The sequence below is a fragment of the Bos mutus genome, chromosome 20 (genome assembly GCF_027580195.1).
Source record: "Bos mutus isolate GX-2022 chromosome 20, NWIPB_WYAK_1.1, whole genome shotgun sequence".
Lineage (NCBI taxonomy): Eukaryota > Metazoa > Chordata > Mammalia > Artiodactyla > Bovidae > Bos > Bos mutus.
In genome coordinates, this window is record NC_091636.1 from 37,872,509 (window position 1) to 37,889,893 (window position 17,385).

General features: G+C 35.3%; 1 protein-coding gene across 1 annotated transcript in view; it reads left to right on the plus strand.

Moving 5' to 3' along the window:
* The window catches only part of NADK2 (NAD kinase 2, mitochondrial), a 45,261-nt gene that overhangs the window by 23,282 nt on the left and 4,594 nt on the right, over window positions 1-17,385 (plus strand). The window contains exons 7-13 of the mRNA XM_070357805.1: window positions 4,730-4,806; window positions 5,668-5,743; window positions 7,756-7,821; window positions 9,169-9,264; window positions 14,530-14,585; window positions 14,722-14,775; window positions 16,777-16,900. Coding sequence (XP_070213906.1) covers window positions 4,730-4,806; window positions 5,668-5,743; window positions 7,756-7,821; window positions 9,169-9,264; window positions 14,530-14,585; window positions 14,722-14,775; window positions 16,777-16,900 — 549 coding nt within the window. The remainder of the gene's footprint in view (window positions 1-4,729; window positions 4,807-5,667; window positions 5,744-7,755; window positions 7,822-9,168; window positions 9,265-14,529; window positions 14,586-14,721; window positions 14,776-16,776; window positions 16,901-17,385) is intronic.

Here is a 17,385-nt window from a genome sequence, read left to right on the forward strand (position 1 = left end):
ACTGTATAAAAGGATATTATTTCCTCTTGCATTTCATTTCTTGACTAAACTTTATCAGGAAAACCTATCTTTACATAACTGTTTTCCAGCTTTGTTTCTGTCTGGTTGTGGTATTTGATGTTTACTTATATTTATTTTTTTCAGTTTTTCATGGTGATTTATAGCTTTATAGGTTAGATGTTCCTAAACTGTGAGTTAATGCATGTTTTAAAGATGGTTTTTCTTCCCCTGAAAAAAAGTCATTTGATTTTAGAAAATTTTTAAATAACTAGTTTTTAAAAATCTGGAAATCTTGCAAGTCATTCATAAGCAGATTTCCTATTATTGTTTTTGAAAGACTGCAGTAACTATTAAGATTTTAATTTTTTTAAAAGATTTTAAAATCTTAACTAGAAATTTTACTTTATATTTCACCAAAACAAGTTATTGCTGTCATCGAAAGATGTTCAGGATTTGGTTGTTTTCACCAACAGTATATAGGATGTAGATTCATTGCTCAGATTCACTGGTTTTAGCTTATAAACTAAATATATAGAGAAAAAATATATATATATAGAAACAAGTTACATATAAACTTAGTAATATTCAGGATATTTACATCTGGTTACTGGTAGTTCTAGTAAAAGCACAAGAAATACTCAAAAAGAATTAAAAAAAAATTATTCAAAACTTAGGCACCAGTCTCTGAATGAAGGAACACACAAAATACTTAATATAATCAATGGTAAAAGGTCCCACACTGAGGCGTGTTAGTATACTAGGGATAAAGCAAACCTCTTGCAAGCTTCCAGAAAGGAAGTGGTGATAGTGGTGGTTATTGTGGTTGGAGCAGGTTATTTTATACATGAAGAATCTGGAATCAGAGTAGTTTCAGATTTCTCAATAACAACACTGTACATTGTTATATTAATTATTAATATTATTGTTATTAGCAATTATATAACATTTACAGTGTTGGCACTGTTTTAGAGAACTTTTTTGTTAGAGGGTTTTTTCCTTGATAAAGAGCTTTATTTTCTGAGAAAAAATTAGGAAGATTTCAAGATATATCTCATGTTTCCTATTTAAATTCTCTTCAGGTTGGCAGGGAACACTTCCTAAGAAACTGCCATTTGGGATTTTTGAATATAGGAGTAGGTTTGAGATTATAAATATACCACCATGTTTGATCCCTGGTTTAGCTTTTTAATTTGGAACACAGGATTAAAGAGAAAAAAATCCTGTTTTTTTTTGCAAGAAGGATGATTTAACTTGAATCAAATAAAATTTTCTATTTAGTGTTATCTGTCCTTAACTAGATTATGTATGTGGTGTGCTCAGTTGCTCAGTCATGTCTGACTCTGCAACCACATGGACTGTAGCCTACCATGCTTCTTTGTCCATGTAATTTTCCAGGCAGGAATACTGGAGTGGGTTGCCATTTCCTTCTCCAGTGCATCTTCCTGATCCAGGGATTGAACCAGGCTCCCCTGCATTGCAGGCATATTCTTTACCACCTGAGCCACCTGGGTTGTATACAAATTAATGAAGAGGAGTTCATTTTTATTACCATTATACCCTCAAGGGAAGGTGTGTGCGTGCTAAGTTGCTTCAGTTGTTTGCGACCCCATGGACTGTAGCCCAACAGGCTCCTCTGTCTATGGAATTCTCTAGGCAAGAATACTGGAGTGGGTTGCCATACCCTCCTCCAGAGGATCTTTCTGACCTAGGGATTGAACCCCGGTCTCCCACATTTCAGGCAGATTCTTTACTGTATGTGCCACCAGGAAAGCCCAAGAATGACATAATGATGTGCGTGCATGCTAAGTCAAGGGAAGGTAGAGTTTATTTATTTGTTAAAGAAAACTTTTAATCACATAAACTTGTAACTTTTTATTTGCAAGCCTAGTTGTATTAATTTGGATAAGTGAATTGATTTGATAAACAATCCTAGAATCTCAGTGGCTTAACATACTGAAGTTTTATTTATAGTTCAGCTCATGTCCAAGGAGTTTTCAGGCAACCTCTAAACAGTGGCTCCTACTGTCTTCTAAGGCTTTTGATCTTCTGTGTGGTCCTTTGTAACTATGGGGAGAAGACAGTGAGAGCATGGGGGATTCTTAAGGAAGTTGTAGGAGCCAGGCCTTTTCACTACTTTTGCTCATATTCCATTGGCCATTACTAGTTCCATGAGTATACCCAAGGTGGGTAGCTCCAGAAACATAGTCTGACAGTGTGAGAGAATTGCTCAGGATTATGGTTTCTGTCACGTAACAATTCTATACTTAAAAATATAAATTAATGACTAATTTTGTAATGGATTCTCTTGAATAGAACATTGTCAATTGCTATTGAGTCCATCTTTTCATGTTTTGTTGAAGCAAGGTGTAAATGAACAGTTTAATGATTAAATAATGTTTGGTAGTCAATTAGCATGAAAGAAATATAAGCAGAATTAAGATGATTAATGAGACTTGAAGCAATTTTATATATTCTCTTCCTCCTTTGATAAAAGATTTCAGGTGAAATTCAGCAAACACATATAGTAAAAGTGCTATATACAGAAAGGAAAATTAGGATGAGGAGAAACAGGAATACACATAAAAAGTTAAGACCATACAAAAGAAAAACATATGGTTACAGTTTGGTGAGACTTAAGATTTATCAGTTACTAATATATAGTGACGGCTTCCTTGGCGGCTTAGCAGTGAAGAACGTGCCTCCCAGTGCAGGAGACAGAGGTTCCGTCCCTGGATTGGGAGGATCCCCTGAAGAAGGAAATGGCAACCCATTCCAGTATTCTTGCCTCAGGCATGACTTGGCAACTGAGTACAGAGCAACGTTTAGTGAGTACTTACTGTTAGTGAACATTTGTAGAAAATCTGTGAGGAGATACAAAACATTCCATTAGTGATTACACTATGTAAAGAGAAATAATTTAAACTGTAAATTTTAACTTTTTACGTTGGCAAAACTTGTTAGTTGTAAAAATGTGAATATATTTAGTACCAAATTAAGACAATATCAGAAGTTAATTATGCAGTCTTAAGTACAATCAAATTTGATCAAACACATCATTCTTATATACCTTTTTGTATCAGATTCCTTCTGTATTGTGAGATCTAGCTGATAATGTTAGCCCATTATATAATTTAGTCAAATAAATTTTTAAAGATTCCATGGTATTGTAATAGCAACTTGTGGTAATTGAAAGAATAGTTGGGTCACTTTAGACAGTTAAAATCCAAAAGAAATTATACATGTAATTAACATTCAATAAGCATATAAACAAATAGGCTACAAGTCAGAGGAGAATATTAAATTGGTGGTTGTGTTGGTGACAGTGGTGGAAAGTTTTATAGAGTATTAAGTGTCTAATGTCTATTTATACATATTAACCTAAAACAAAATCTTAAAACAGCAAATTATCCCAGAGTTTACCATCTTAATACAAAATACTTGTGATTTCACAGAGATTATGAAAGTTAAGAATCCAAGAGAGGCTTAGCTTGTTAGTTCAGGTTTAGGGTCTCTGAAGAGGTGACAGTCAAGCTGTTGGCCGGGACACATAACTGGACTGGAAGATCTGCACCACAGCTCGTCACGTGGCTGTTAGCAGGCGGCTTCAGGTCCTCACTGTGTTGGCTTCTCCATTGGACTGCTTATGGAATATCTTCCCCCAGAACAAGTGATCTGGGAGAGAGAGTGACCAAGGTAGAAGCCAGGGTGTCTTTTTAAACCAAATCTCAGAAGTGACGTACCATCATTTCTGCCTTATGTTGGTCGCATAGACTAATTCTGGTGTGATGCGAAAGGAAGAGTTATATAAGCATGTGAATACCAGGAGGCAGGAATCACGGGGGACCATCTTAGAGGCTAGCTGCTGCCTCAGTTGAAGTTAACGTTTAGCTTTGACTAAGAAAAAAAAGTGGAGGAGACAGAAAAGGTATCTTGTTCCATAGTGCATGCCCAGCAGGAGACACCTGGGTGCGGCGAACCTATTGGTGACCCTGGGAAGAAAGGGCTGGCATCTCAGGCTGGGGACTGGTTAAAGACAAAAAGTAAAGGGGACCATTTGAAGGTGAAAATCACACTTTGATCCAGAAAGCAGTGGGATTCTTTGGAGGATTTTGTGTGATAAAGTGCGGTTTAAGTAATCATCAAGGAAGGTTATATAAGTTGTGTGCACAGAACCTTGAGTAAAATAAAGATGAAAAAATAAAAAAATAAAGATGACATTTTTTTAGGAGTCATATAAGGAGATGTGGCACTGTTCTCCAGAGCTGCCATTGCTGAAAAACATTCTCTGTTTTCTATTTGAGAAATAATCTGACTTTTAACATAACTGATTTGGCTTCATACATGAGCCATGCAAGTAATTTGCTGCTTGAATCCAGAAATGACTCTCCCTTGGAAGAACTCCATCATCTCTACTTCTGAAGCAGGTTGTAGTTGGAGCAAAACTTAGCAGTGTGACAACTTGAATCTTATGCTGTGAATAAATATCAGTATATTTCATCACTCTTGAAAAATTGTTTCAAGAAAAACTAAGGTTTATTTACTCATTGCAGCTATAATGTTTAAATGATTTTATGGTTCTATATTATGAATACTTTAAGATTTAATTCATATGTTAATGTTAAGCTATAGACGCTATTAAGACAAATATTTTAATATTTTATAAAATTTATATGATAATATTTCTGAAGTTTTAAGGCACTCTCTTGGATTTTTCTTTCATTCTCTGCAGGGTTGAGGCTTCTGGACCCCAGCTCTTGCCAGTGAGAGCGCTAAATGAAGTCTTCATTGGGAGAGTTTATCATCCAGGTACTTTTAAACTTGTCATCTTGAGTTTAAAATTTAATATTTTAGTAATTTTAAACTCTTTATTAAATTTCTACCGCCTAAGATTTGTGAATAATTAATACTATATAAGAAAAATGAATTATTAAATGAAATATTTCCACACCTTTGTACACATTAATACATGTTAAGAAGAAAGAAATTTTCATTACCAAAAATGTTTGTGAAGCCCTACATTAAACAAAGTTACTCAGATTTCTTTACTGCAATATTTCCCTGAGCCTTTCATCCATTATATAGGTGCTTTATAAATGTTTAAGAGAATGATATATAGGCATATATTTGCAGTTGATATAAAACTTTGATCTTATACACTGTTCATATTAAAATTTCTCTACTGATTGTCTTAATGTTTCATAAAGTTGATTTATTTATTTGCTTGTTTTGATCCAGGATCCAGTTAAGGAGAACACAAAAATATTACTTATTTTTTTAATTAATCTTATTTGGCCATCATAGCTCTTTAGATTGAATTAAGAATAGTTTTTAGTCCCATCCCTGTTTTGTCATTTATGATTTTTACATTTTTAAATGTTTTAAGCCAATTGCAGAATATTGGCAGAATATTCCTTATTTTAGATTTGTATGATTTTTTTTTACTTTGCATGATAAAATTCAGACTAAGCATTTTTGACAAGAATACTGCATAAGTAATGTTGATCCTTTTCAGTGCAACATCATAAGGCAAGAGTATTGACAGCTTAAGACTTGTAACCATTATTACCAAAAATTAAGGTTAGTGAAGTTCTTCAGTGGGAATATAAAAACACAGTATATGTTTTATTACTGATAAAATCTATTTTGTGAGTGTTGAATATAACTTAGGCTTAAATTGTCAGCAGAATTTTTTGCAGAAAATTTGTGTGACCCTAGTTACTAATTGTAAAATGACTGCCATAATGTAAAGTTAATTTAACTCTTGGTGGTACATTTAGAACTTTCTTTCTCATTTTTGTTGTTGTAAGGGAGTTAGGGATGGAAGATTAGAGATAAATCTGTATTCTACTCTCCTGCTACCAGAACCATGTGACCTTTTGAAGGTCATGTAATTGATTCCCTGAGAGTTTCAAATTTTCTGAAATTCTCTTCATTATAAGTCATATTCTTTTATAGTAAGTTTAATTATGATAAGAATAATTTGTCTTAAAAAAAACACACATTTTAGCCATTAACTTACTACTGGAGGTAGTACTGAAGAGAACAAAACCTGATTCAACAGAATGATTTGAATTATCTTTTTGAGTTGTAATTATTTTAATATAATTTTAAATTTATGCAGTAAGATATATTGCACACCTGCTATGTGAACTAGGAATATAAAAACGAATAAGATAAAAGTAGTTGTGTCTTAATGTTTTGGAAGCTAGTAAAATACATAATTAAAAATTATTAAAAGTAAAATGTATTCTTCAAGAAATCAAATAAAAATATATACTTTAAAGAACTTAAAAATATGGTAAAGTGTAAAGATGTACTTATTTTAATATAGTAAGACTTATGCAGCAACAGAAAAAACTATAGCATATCAAGTTTGAAGCAATATGGAAATGAGTAATGGATACATTTATGTCACAAGAGAGAGGAAGAGAATATAACAGTGATATAATCTCATCACTATTGCTAAAGACAGGCAGAAGAGAACAACCTTAAAATGAGATTGGAAAAAGTCTCCATTAAAATAAGTAGATGACAAAGGTAAAGATGTTTTGTGAGTTTATGCTTATTCAAGGGAAGCCATTTAAGGGCTTACATTATTCTGTTTGTATATTTTGAAGGTCATAACTTCTGAGAGCTTCTACTAGCGTTGCTTTATGATTTGTACTTACTAAAAATAACTTACAAAAGGAGGAAAATTGGGATCAATGATTGACTTACGGAAATTCAGTGAGGGCCCGTTAGGAGGTGTCCGATCGGACGCTTTTGTTTCCTGTGGTGGCAGTGCTTTGGTGGGTTTACCCCTGATGTCCAATGCTGGTTCTTTTTGTGGTCTTTGATGCCTCACCTGGTATCTTTACTAAGATTAAGGACAGCAGTGGGTGGGCTTCTGTTGCTACTGAGAAAGCCTTAACTACTGGAAATATTAGAAATTACTCTGAAAGAGTCTATGACACAGACGTAGGCAGAAAGGAAGTGAACACTTACTGAATGCCTGCTGCGTGTCAGGCACTGTGCATGCTGTGTGTGTTGTCACGGGTATGCTCATAGCAACTCTGTGAGAAAAGTGGTTGTATTTCTTAGTGAAAAAACTGAGATTTGGAGAATTCAAATCACTTGGCCAAGCTCATATGTTTAATTTAGCATCAGAACCATCATGTAAACCCAGCATTTCTAATTCCAGATCCAGCATTGAGTTGTCGTGAGAACTTATTACTTATTTTTTGAACTGCCCTGCCTGTACACGCCTTCCTCCTGGCAGTGCTGTTTCAAGGCCATCTTGTATTATTTCTTATATAGTGTCTTGTTTATTGCTTAAAGCAGTAAACACTCTAAATAGTTGGTAATTATTACTGTAAAATTTCTGACCTGCATACTAGAATATAAACTTCTGGAAGATTGTGTCTATTAAATCCCTAGTACCTCGCACAGTGCTTATTAAAACATTAGGCACTTAATAAATATTTATAGATTGAATAAATATTGATGCTGTCATTATCTCCATTTTATAGGGCAATCTGTGGCTCAGAGAGGTGAAGTAAATTGCCCCAAGTCACACAATTAATAAACAGAGCCGGGCTAAGCCTGTGCTTTTCTTTAGTGTGTGCAATAGAAGTGTAGTTTTCCTGAAAACTGAAGTGCTTTGCTTGGAAAATGTGAAGTGTGGCAATATTATTCCTGCCTCATTTATAATGTTCTTAAACTTAAGAACATTTTAAAAGCCCAATTTTTTTCTTTCTCCTATTTGTTCTAACCTAGAATGTCTTATTCTTGGGCTGTAGCAGTGGACAATTTAAGAAGAAGTATACCCACTCTAAAGGGACTGTGAGTTTTATTGCTGCCTTAAAAAAATAATTTCCCTGAAACCAAAATTCTATGAGTTGACTAATCTTGATAAACTTGCATGTGAGAATGACACTAAATTCGCTGTTTGTTTTGGACTCAGCGTCTCTCTCCTGACTTTTCTTTCTCTTTACCTCTGCTGCTTTTCTGTCCCCACTTACCTCTAATCTCTGGTTTCTACATGATTCTGGCATAATAGCAGCCATTCCAATGGATTTGGCTGACTTGTCTGTATTGTATATAATAGACTAATGTACCTAAAATTCTTAATTTTCTAGGAAGACATAACAAAGCTATGAAATAGATTAAATGTGAATATTAGACTTGCTGTCTTTTATTTTTAAAGAGAATGCTGACTTCAGAGAAAAAAACGACTCGGAGTTGTATCATATGAAGCATTCACAAACCACGAGCTTGGCAGGAGAAAATGAAAGGGTTAGAATAAGAGATAAATTATCCAATGAATGTTAATATTTGCAGGGATGTCTAATAATTGTCATTGTTTTGAAAAGCTATATTTTGTTAAGGGTTTATTTTAGCTTTTTTATTTGCTGGATAAAAGTAGCTCAGTGTTTGTTGACTGTTGACACCATTATTTTAAGACATAGTTTACAAAATAGGCTTCTGTATGTTTCAAAAGCTCTTTGAATAGTTACAAATCACTTAAATATTCATGCAGTTAAAAAGTGGTGTCATTTTTTTTGGGGGGGGGCTGGTGTCAGAAAACCCAGTTGATTCCATGTTTATTAAATAATCTTAGAAATATAAATCTTTAAAAAAAATTACAGTTCTTATTTTATCCCTAGTTTTGTTCACTGGTCCAGGACTGGTTGAGATTTTTCTTTAGAACCTCATTATCTCTGCTAGCTTACTATCAATTCAAAAGGCACATTAGTAAATAACTTGAGAAACAAGAGTTAAGTAGAAATGGTTGGTAACTTGAAGGATTAGATGCAGACTTAGATGTGTCAAGGACTAGCTCCTGAGAAAACTCCCCTAGGAATGGCATTTTCTTTTTGAATTCTGAAATCATCTTCTGTAGGTTTCCATAGCAGTGCTAGGTAAAAATTTATAAGAAGCTCTTGTTTGAAATCTTAAAGGACGGAGGCACATATAGGTCAGAGAAGGATGTAGACATATAGATATTTTTGAAATTTTTTCACTTAAATCAGTATTGGAATTAGCATCATGATATGTGTCCCTACTAAGTTAGGTATGTCTAAGTCAGGATGACCTACTTAGATTTCATCAGCTCTGAAAAAGATACTTTATCTCATTTACCATGAGACATAAGTTCTGCAAATCCAGTTTTATATTCTCAATTCATAGGGCTTCCTACTACGAGATTTCAGTTGATGATGGTCCATGGGAAAAACAGAAGAGCTCTGGCCTCAATTTGTGTACTGGAACAGGATCAAAGGCCTGGTGAGTAACTTGGAATGTTGCTTATCAAATTTTGTGAAATGCTTTAAGTAATATAATTTGCGTGTGGTCTCACATTGGTGTATCTGAGGCCTCTCATACGCAGGAAGGGGCCTGGCATTGATTTACTGGTTGGCTCAGTTTCTGTTGCACTCATCCACTGGGTCCAAGAGTCGAGCTTTGACTTACAGCTCGGCCTGGATCTGGTCATTCTTTATCTTCCTGCACTAGGTTTGTAAAGAGAAAAAAGAAGAGTGTTTTTAGGGAGTGTATATTTTAAAAAATGAATATTTTAAGTTATAAAGAAATGAAGACAAAGTACAGTACCAAAAAATATGCCAGAAGTTTGTGCATTCAAGGCCTAATTGGAGATAACCTGGGACATCCTGAAACCTACCTGCCCTATGACTCCTCTCTGGGAAGTCTCTTGCACTTCTTAGCACACACGTGCCTATGCCTCCCTGACTTTTATCTGTAGCCGTCATCTCTCTTGAGTACAGGCTCATATTGTAAAATTACCTACTAACTACATAAGGATGTTAATAGCACTTCAGATTCAAAACATTCAAAACTGAATTTCTTGTCTTCCTTAGTTCTCCTGTGTTTCTTGTCTTGCTGAATAGTATCACTGTTACTTACCCTTGACTTCCTAGTCTCAGGAAGACACATTATTCCCTAAAGGCTGGCTCTTAACTCTGGGTCTTCCTGTCCTCCCTCTGTACTTAGCAGTCTCTGAATCCTCTCAGATGTACTTCAGGAATTCTAGCCCCTGCTTTTCAGTTTCTGTGGCTGTTTCTTGGTGTCGCCCCCTATCTCTTTAGTGAATATTCTTTGTGCCTCATCTTGCTTCTTCAGGCTGTTATTCGTAACTCCTACCACAGAGTAATATTTCCATAATGTAGATAGATCTCACTATTTCCCTTCTGTGCTTTAAAACTTTCTTGACTCCTGACTGTGTTCACGTTACTCAGTCTGTCATATGAAGCCCTTTAAATGTGAGCTAAGGTTCCTTGCCAGCCTACTCCTGCCTGACCCTAACCTATTACACTGGAGGCTCTGCAGGCTACTTGCAATTCTTAGCACAAGCCATGTTCTCTCTGGGCTTTTTGTTTTTGCTCAATGTACCTTCTTCCTGCATTGACTGCCTGAACATTTTCCACTTTCCATCTACTGGCTAAAAATTCCAGTCTTCAAATGTCATTTAAATGTCAAAATCTTTGCTTAAGACCTTGTTCTTTTCATAAGCCTAATTAATCAATCCCTTTTTTTGCCCTTACCCAGCACTTTTTCCTCATAGCACTGTTATAGCACTTAGCACATAATTGGTTTCTAGTAAGTTCATACCCAGTTAGTTTGAGCAACTTGAGGCACATGGGGTGGTGACTAGTGACTTTTTTTTCTGTTTAATTTTTTCTTTGCTTAGCACAGTGCTTCATACTTATTCACTTAAAATGCTTTTTTGAATAAATGACTACATGCTCACAAATACAGCTAAAGCAGTACTTATCAAACTGACTTAAGTTTGAATTCTTTAAAACTTGAGTTTTATTTCCCCTACCACTCACCGTATGGTTGAGTCCTGTGTTGATGTTGCATTTAAATAAGTATGGCTTAGATTAGAAGTTCTGTCTTTTCTGTGTTGCTTATTAACATCTGCTTTGTGCTCAGTGCTCTAGTGTAGAGCCAGTTCTGTCTCTCTAACCATATCCTGTCCCTGCCACCTTGGTTACTTAGTCCCTTTTCTACTCAGCCTTATGCAGCTTGCTTGCTTCTGACATGATCTACTCTCCTGTTATCCCTGATAATTCTTTCATTATGATTGGATTTCCCATGTATCATTTGATCCTTTTTCTCTTCAGAGAGTAAGGGGAGAAAAGAGAAGCATTAGGGGAGAAGAGAGAAGGCTAGGGATCAGAGATACTGAGGGAAAGTTTATACGTTCTATCCATTACATTAATAATTTCAACATACTGCAGTACCATCTTTGAGCACTTTCTTTGTCCCAAGTAAGTATATTATCTTACTTAAATTCTCAAGAATACTCTGAGATTAGTTAGTTTTATTTTCACTGATAGACTATAAAAAGTCTCAAAAGTTAACTGACTTGCCCAAAGCCATGTGGCTGATAAATGGAGGAGGTAGGATTTAATTTCAGGGCTTAACTCTAAACCGTAGACTTCTGTGCTCCAGAAGGAGGAAAATCTTGGAGGGTCCCCTGTGGGAGGTTATGGGAAGTGTTGCCCATGATAGTTGCTCTTATTCCTTTAGCTGGAACATAGTTACATGCTGTGTGGCTAGAGAGGTGGGAAATGCAGCCTAATCATGTGTCTGGGAGGGTGGGGGGAAGAGCTCGGGGATTAGCTGTCCCATCTTTGCATTTCCAGAAATTCTTGCACAAGACATAGGATGTGGTGGTTACGTTGCATAACAAGTGTCTGTGCATCGTCTCAGTGTCACTCACCTCAGTCCTTTCTCTGGGTGGAATGTGTTTGCCGCACACAGTAGAGAAGTACCACAGAGCAGGGTCGTTTGTCTCCATGAGTTCTTAAGCCTGTTCCCAGTCCTCCTCCTTTGTACATTCTGTCCCAGCAGACCTAATTAACGATGAGGAGGTGTTCTTAAGTAAAGAGAAAGTTTTACTGGCTGATGAAGATACGAGACTCTTTGCCTTTCAGTTCGGTTGTCTTTAGTAGAAGTTACGTCCGATTGCACATCAGAACTCTTACAGTGGTGAAGGCTGTAGACCTAAGGAAAGAGTTGTTGTTTGCCAGCTCACACCTGCTTTGTCGTATAGTTTGTCTTTGATGTAGAATATAAACCACTCCTAAGGGTAGATTGAATTGGCTGAGATTTAGATTACACCAGCAGGAAATAAGTTTTAATTTAACCGCAACTCAGAGAACTTAGTTTGTATTGACTTGTGGTATTCCTAATAAGTCATAGTTCTAGGAATGTTAGAACATGTCTTGTAAGACTTCTGCTCTCTTAAACTAAGTCTTAACTATAGTAAAGATACATGAGTCACTATTATCTTTTGCCCTTTACATATTTTATTTCAGTGGAACCCTATTAACAGCTTATTTTTATGTGACTTTAAAATAGAATTCTAAAGCAGTAATGAGGAATTAAGAGTGTAACTCATACAGATTTCCTTGCACTTGACATTTTTGTTGAGTTCTTGCCAAGAGCCAGATACTGCCTTCAGTGCCTTATGGCTTGTAGTGTGTGACAGTAGTAATGCTAATGAGATAGGTTTTGTGAACCTCATACTAAACCAGAAGAAAGCCACAACACTTGAAGTATTTTGGTTTCTACCACATAGTAAGTGTGAGCAAGAGGCGAGAATGGAGCTTGGGGTGTTTGGAATGTAAAGTTGGAGGGTGAGTAATGGTGAAAAATAGGTTAGGCAAGGGCCATATTTTAGATTTTTTTTTTTTTTTTAGCATAAGGATATGGTCTGTGAATGACTCCAATTTTTTAATGTAAAAATTTGTATATCTGCATTTTTCTTAAGAGAATGTCCAAAATGTTTTCACATTTCTCAAAATATGGAGAGTATAGGATTAGAGCGGGTATATGGAGCATCTCTTATTCTTCTTCCCTCAAAATGTTAAGAGCCCCTGAATTAGGTTTAGAGTCGTGTGACTATGCAGTGCTGTTCCTTTTCGAAGGAGCATCTACTGGAAAGAGGTAGAGGCAGGAGGGGAATTCTAAATTAGCTGGAAGAATTGTGTTTTTTAAAAGAAACACCTTTCCTTAACCACCTGTTTAGTCCTTAGGTGGTTAAGGGTCTAACCACCTTTTAAAAGTTGCTGCTTTTAAAAGTTACTCCTGTTTGTGGTAATGTTTGTTCTTCAGTGGTTACGCATGGCATCTTGCTAAAGGTTTCTCACCTACAGAAATTATTTTATAATTTAAAGAAATACATGTTTAAAAACTGTGTTAGGACTTCCCTGGTGGTCCAGTGGTTAAGAATCCGCCTGCCGTTCAGGGGACACAGGTTTGATCCCTCATCTGAGAAGATTACACATGCTGTGGAGCAACTAAGCCTGTGTGCCACAGCTACTGAGCCTGTACTCTAGAGCCCTGGGAGCTGCAACTGCCGAAGCCTATATGCCGTAGAAACCCGTGCCCTGCAAGAAAAGTCACCGCAGCGAGAAGCCCACGCACCACAACAGAGTAGCCCCCGCTCGGCATAAAGAGAGAAAAGCCCACAAGCAACAATGAAGACTCAGCACAGCCAAAAAGTAAAAAATAAATAAAAAAAAAAAAAAAAAACAACATGTTAAATAATACAAAGGGGATACAACGAAAAGCTGGTTTCTTTCATTTTATATTCTAGTACTAATCTCCAGATATAACCACTCTATATATTTTTTAATATAAGTAACACAAGGAAGTTCTATATAAATATATAGGACAGCTGACTCATTGGAAAAGTCCCTGATGCTGGGAAAGATTGAGGGCAGAAGGAGAAAAGGGTGTCAGAGGACAAGATGCCTGGACAGCATCACCGATGCAATGGACATGGACTTTTTATTGGGCAAACTTCAAGAGATGGTGAGGGACAGAAAGACTTGGTGTGCTGCAGTCCATGGGGGTGCAAAGAGTCGAACACAACTGAGCAACTGAACACACATATACACATACATATACTGTATAATGCTTTTGGTTTTTTAACTTAACGTGTTGATATCTTTCCACATTGGTATTATACATATGGTTGTAGTATAGTCTTTTTAATATCTATGTAGTATTCTACTGAGTGGCTATATTTACCCAGCTTTCTGTGGTTTTGCTATTGTAAACAATGCTTCTGTAAATATCCTTATACTTGTCTTTGTGTATTATATGTGCAAGTATATTTTAGGATAAACTACTAGGTTGAAGAATATGTTCATTTTAAATCTTAACAGAATTGTCTAATTGTAATTTTTATAATTCCATTAGTATATGGGCATACTTCTCTTCCCATACCCATGTCAATACATTATCAGTTTTTAATCTTTAAAATCTGAGAAGAATCTTGTTTTAATATCTCCTCAGGTATGAGTGAGATTTAACATATTTTCATATGACTCCTGGACCGTTAACCCATGTACTTTGCCTACTTTTAAAAACTATATGAGGTGGCTATTGTTTTTTGGGTATGTTTTTGCCTGATAATTTCTAAGAGTTCTTTGTACATTAAGTAGATTATTCTTTTTTCATTTTTAGTATGTTTTTAGAACTAAAATAAGAAAAAATGTTTGTGGTATTTATTTCTAGGTCATTCAATATTAACAGAGTGGCACCTCAGGCTGTGGAAGATGTTCTAAATATTGGTGAGTACTAAATAGCTCTTATGTTACAATTATAATATGCTATATAATGTGTAGATTTTATTGTATGTTAGCTATATAGTATGTCACAAAATATTTTATTTAATCAAGATATTTTCCCCCTTTCTTTTTCCAATAGCAAACCGACAAGGAAATTTAAGTCTTCCATTGAACAGAGAATTGGTAGAAAAAGGTCAGTGACAAATGATCATAATCACTGACGTTTTCAGTTAAGTTCTGTGTATATTTTGAGGATGTTATCATGAAATGTACTTGTCTAATTAAGCAAAGCATAGTACTTTTTTGACTCCAACAATATAATACCCCTTAAAATATATTGAATCAGTAGAAAGTTTAAGTTGAAATTTTATGATTTTTGTCAGCCATGGAAATCTAACTTCTGTGTCAAAACAGTGTGATTGCAAACTTTTCCTGGGGAATAGGAAAATGTAGAAACATACACGTCTGGCAAATAGGAAATGCACACCTAAATTTGGTGTGCTGTTAATATCTTCTGTATGGGAAGGAATTCATTGAGCTGTGAATGCTTACCTTCACATTCAACTAAAATGTTATCTTATCCTTTTCCTACATACTCCTGCCCAGTCAGTTCAGTGTTCCTTTAAGAAAACCAGCACTGGTCGAGAAAGGATACTTACCAGGGAATTTGAAGACCTGGGTTCCAATCCCAGACCAGCCAGTCACTCACTGAAACAATGGGCAAGACTGTTTTCTTTGCTCCTGTGCTTCCTCAACAGTGGAATGAGGGAGTGGACATAGATTGCTGGGGAAGTCTTCAAATTTGTTAAAAAAATTATTTTAAAAAATATTTAAATTCATAAACTGAAAACCACATTCATTTGATTTACATATGAAATTTTAACACACTAAAGTCTATTCATCGAAAGTATGGACCTCAAACTAAAGCTAAATAGTGTTGTCTCTGTTTAGTTGAAGAGTATCCTAAGATTTCAAGGTAAATTATTTTTAGAAAAAACCCCCAAATCCAAACTTGTTTATAGTTGCCTTTACTTACCTATGCTGCAGTTGTCATCTGTAAACATTTGAATTTGAGAGTTATGGTAACAGATATGTTCATATTGGTTGCCTTTAAAGTGATGTAGCAATACATGATAAAGTATATTAACAGAGTCAATTCATTTTATTTGTGTGTTTTGGATTCCCGAAAGACTTTCTTTGTTGAAATGGTTTGCCTTTAAAATAGTTTGTAAACAGGAGTAAATCTCTGTGGTTACTTTCAGTTCTCTAAAATGGATTGTTTTCTCCCTCTCTGATTTTGAGACCTAAAATATTATTTTAATCATAGCTTTGAGTTGGAATTAGTGTTAAATCTGTATCAAAGGAAGGAAAGTGAGGCATTTGTAGTAATTGATTCTTCATTAGATAATTTAACTTAAAACAGTATATATAAAACAACTGAAATTTACATCAGTTATGTAAAGTAATTTAAGGGTATATATAAAATACAGTGATTTTTATTTTAATAAACATACTGCTTTACTGAATGAATATTATTCCTTTGAAGATTTGACTTATCTTCAGAAGCAATAGTGAATGCCAATGGTGCAGTCACTGTTACAGACACTTCATTTAATTCAAATGAAATTTTGGTATATAAGGTAGATTATCTGATAGTTTTGTGATGTCTTTTAATGTGGTGTTCAACTAAATGCTTTTTTCAAGCCCAGTTTCTTTGTACAGTTGTCTTTAACCAGTTTGTGCTCTGCATGCCAACTTTGTGTGCCTCTTGGTTAGGGAGAAAGTAGATCCCAAAGGCTTGTAGAAATACCTCATGAACCCTTTGGCATGATGTTTTGGAAAGGAACTTATTAGCAAGGGATTATATCAACTCAAGTTCCATTTTTGAGTGCTTCAAACTAGTTTCTCCTTGTTTACTGACTTTACAGTCCTCCCTTCCCCCACCAAAGGTACCTATTTCTGCTATCCTGCGGGTGATGTAGGCTTCTGTGGGCTAATTTGGGAACATACTCCTTGTTTATAAGCATTTTTTTTTTAATGGAGTTTGTCATGAGTTCTAAGAAACTTGCTGCCAAACAGACTTTTGGAATAGAACTGCCTTTAAATTGGGGATAGCATCCATTCTCATTATGCACTTCTCAGAAGTGACTGTTTTTCATTGAATGTGCTAATATTTGGCTTTTTTCCTTTATAGTAACAAACGAATATAATGAATCACTGCTCTATAGTCCAGAAGAACCAAAAATACTTTTCAGTATTCGAGAACCAATAGCAAACAGAATTTTCTCAAGCAGTCGCCAGCGTTGTTTCACCTCAAAGTAAGCTTCCACAGTCTCTTGTAGCTGTTTTCCTCCCTTGTAATTAATTATAAAGCACATTTGGCTGTGAAAGTATTCAGTTTCATTAAATCACTCCTTCAAACTTAATCATGCAGGAAAAGTAGAAGCTGTGGAGCTACAGCGGTATCATGCTAATAACCTGGCTAACGTGATATTTTCTCTGAAACTTACTGTTTCATTTTAGAGAAACTAAAATTTAACTGAGTGGAAAGAAAGGACATGGTTATTTAATTGGGTAATGTGTGCTTGTTTGTTTTTACTTTATTAAGTAAGACACAGTAAGATCAGATTGTCACTTCAAAAGAAACTGACTGGAAAGCAACTTTTTTTTCATATGCTGTGGAATAAAAGCAGGACATACATTCATATAAAGCCTAAATTGTGTAGCAACATAAAGGACTCATTTCTTTCAGCTTTTCCCTACAAGTGAATCTCCCACCCATGCCCACATCTATTAAATTTGC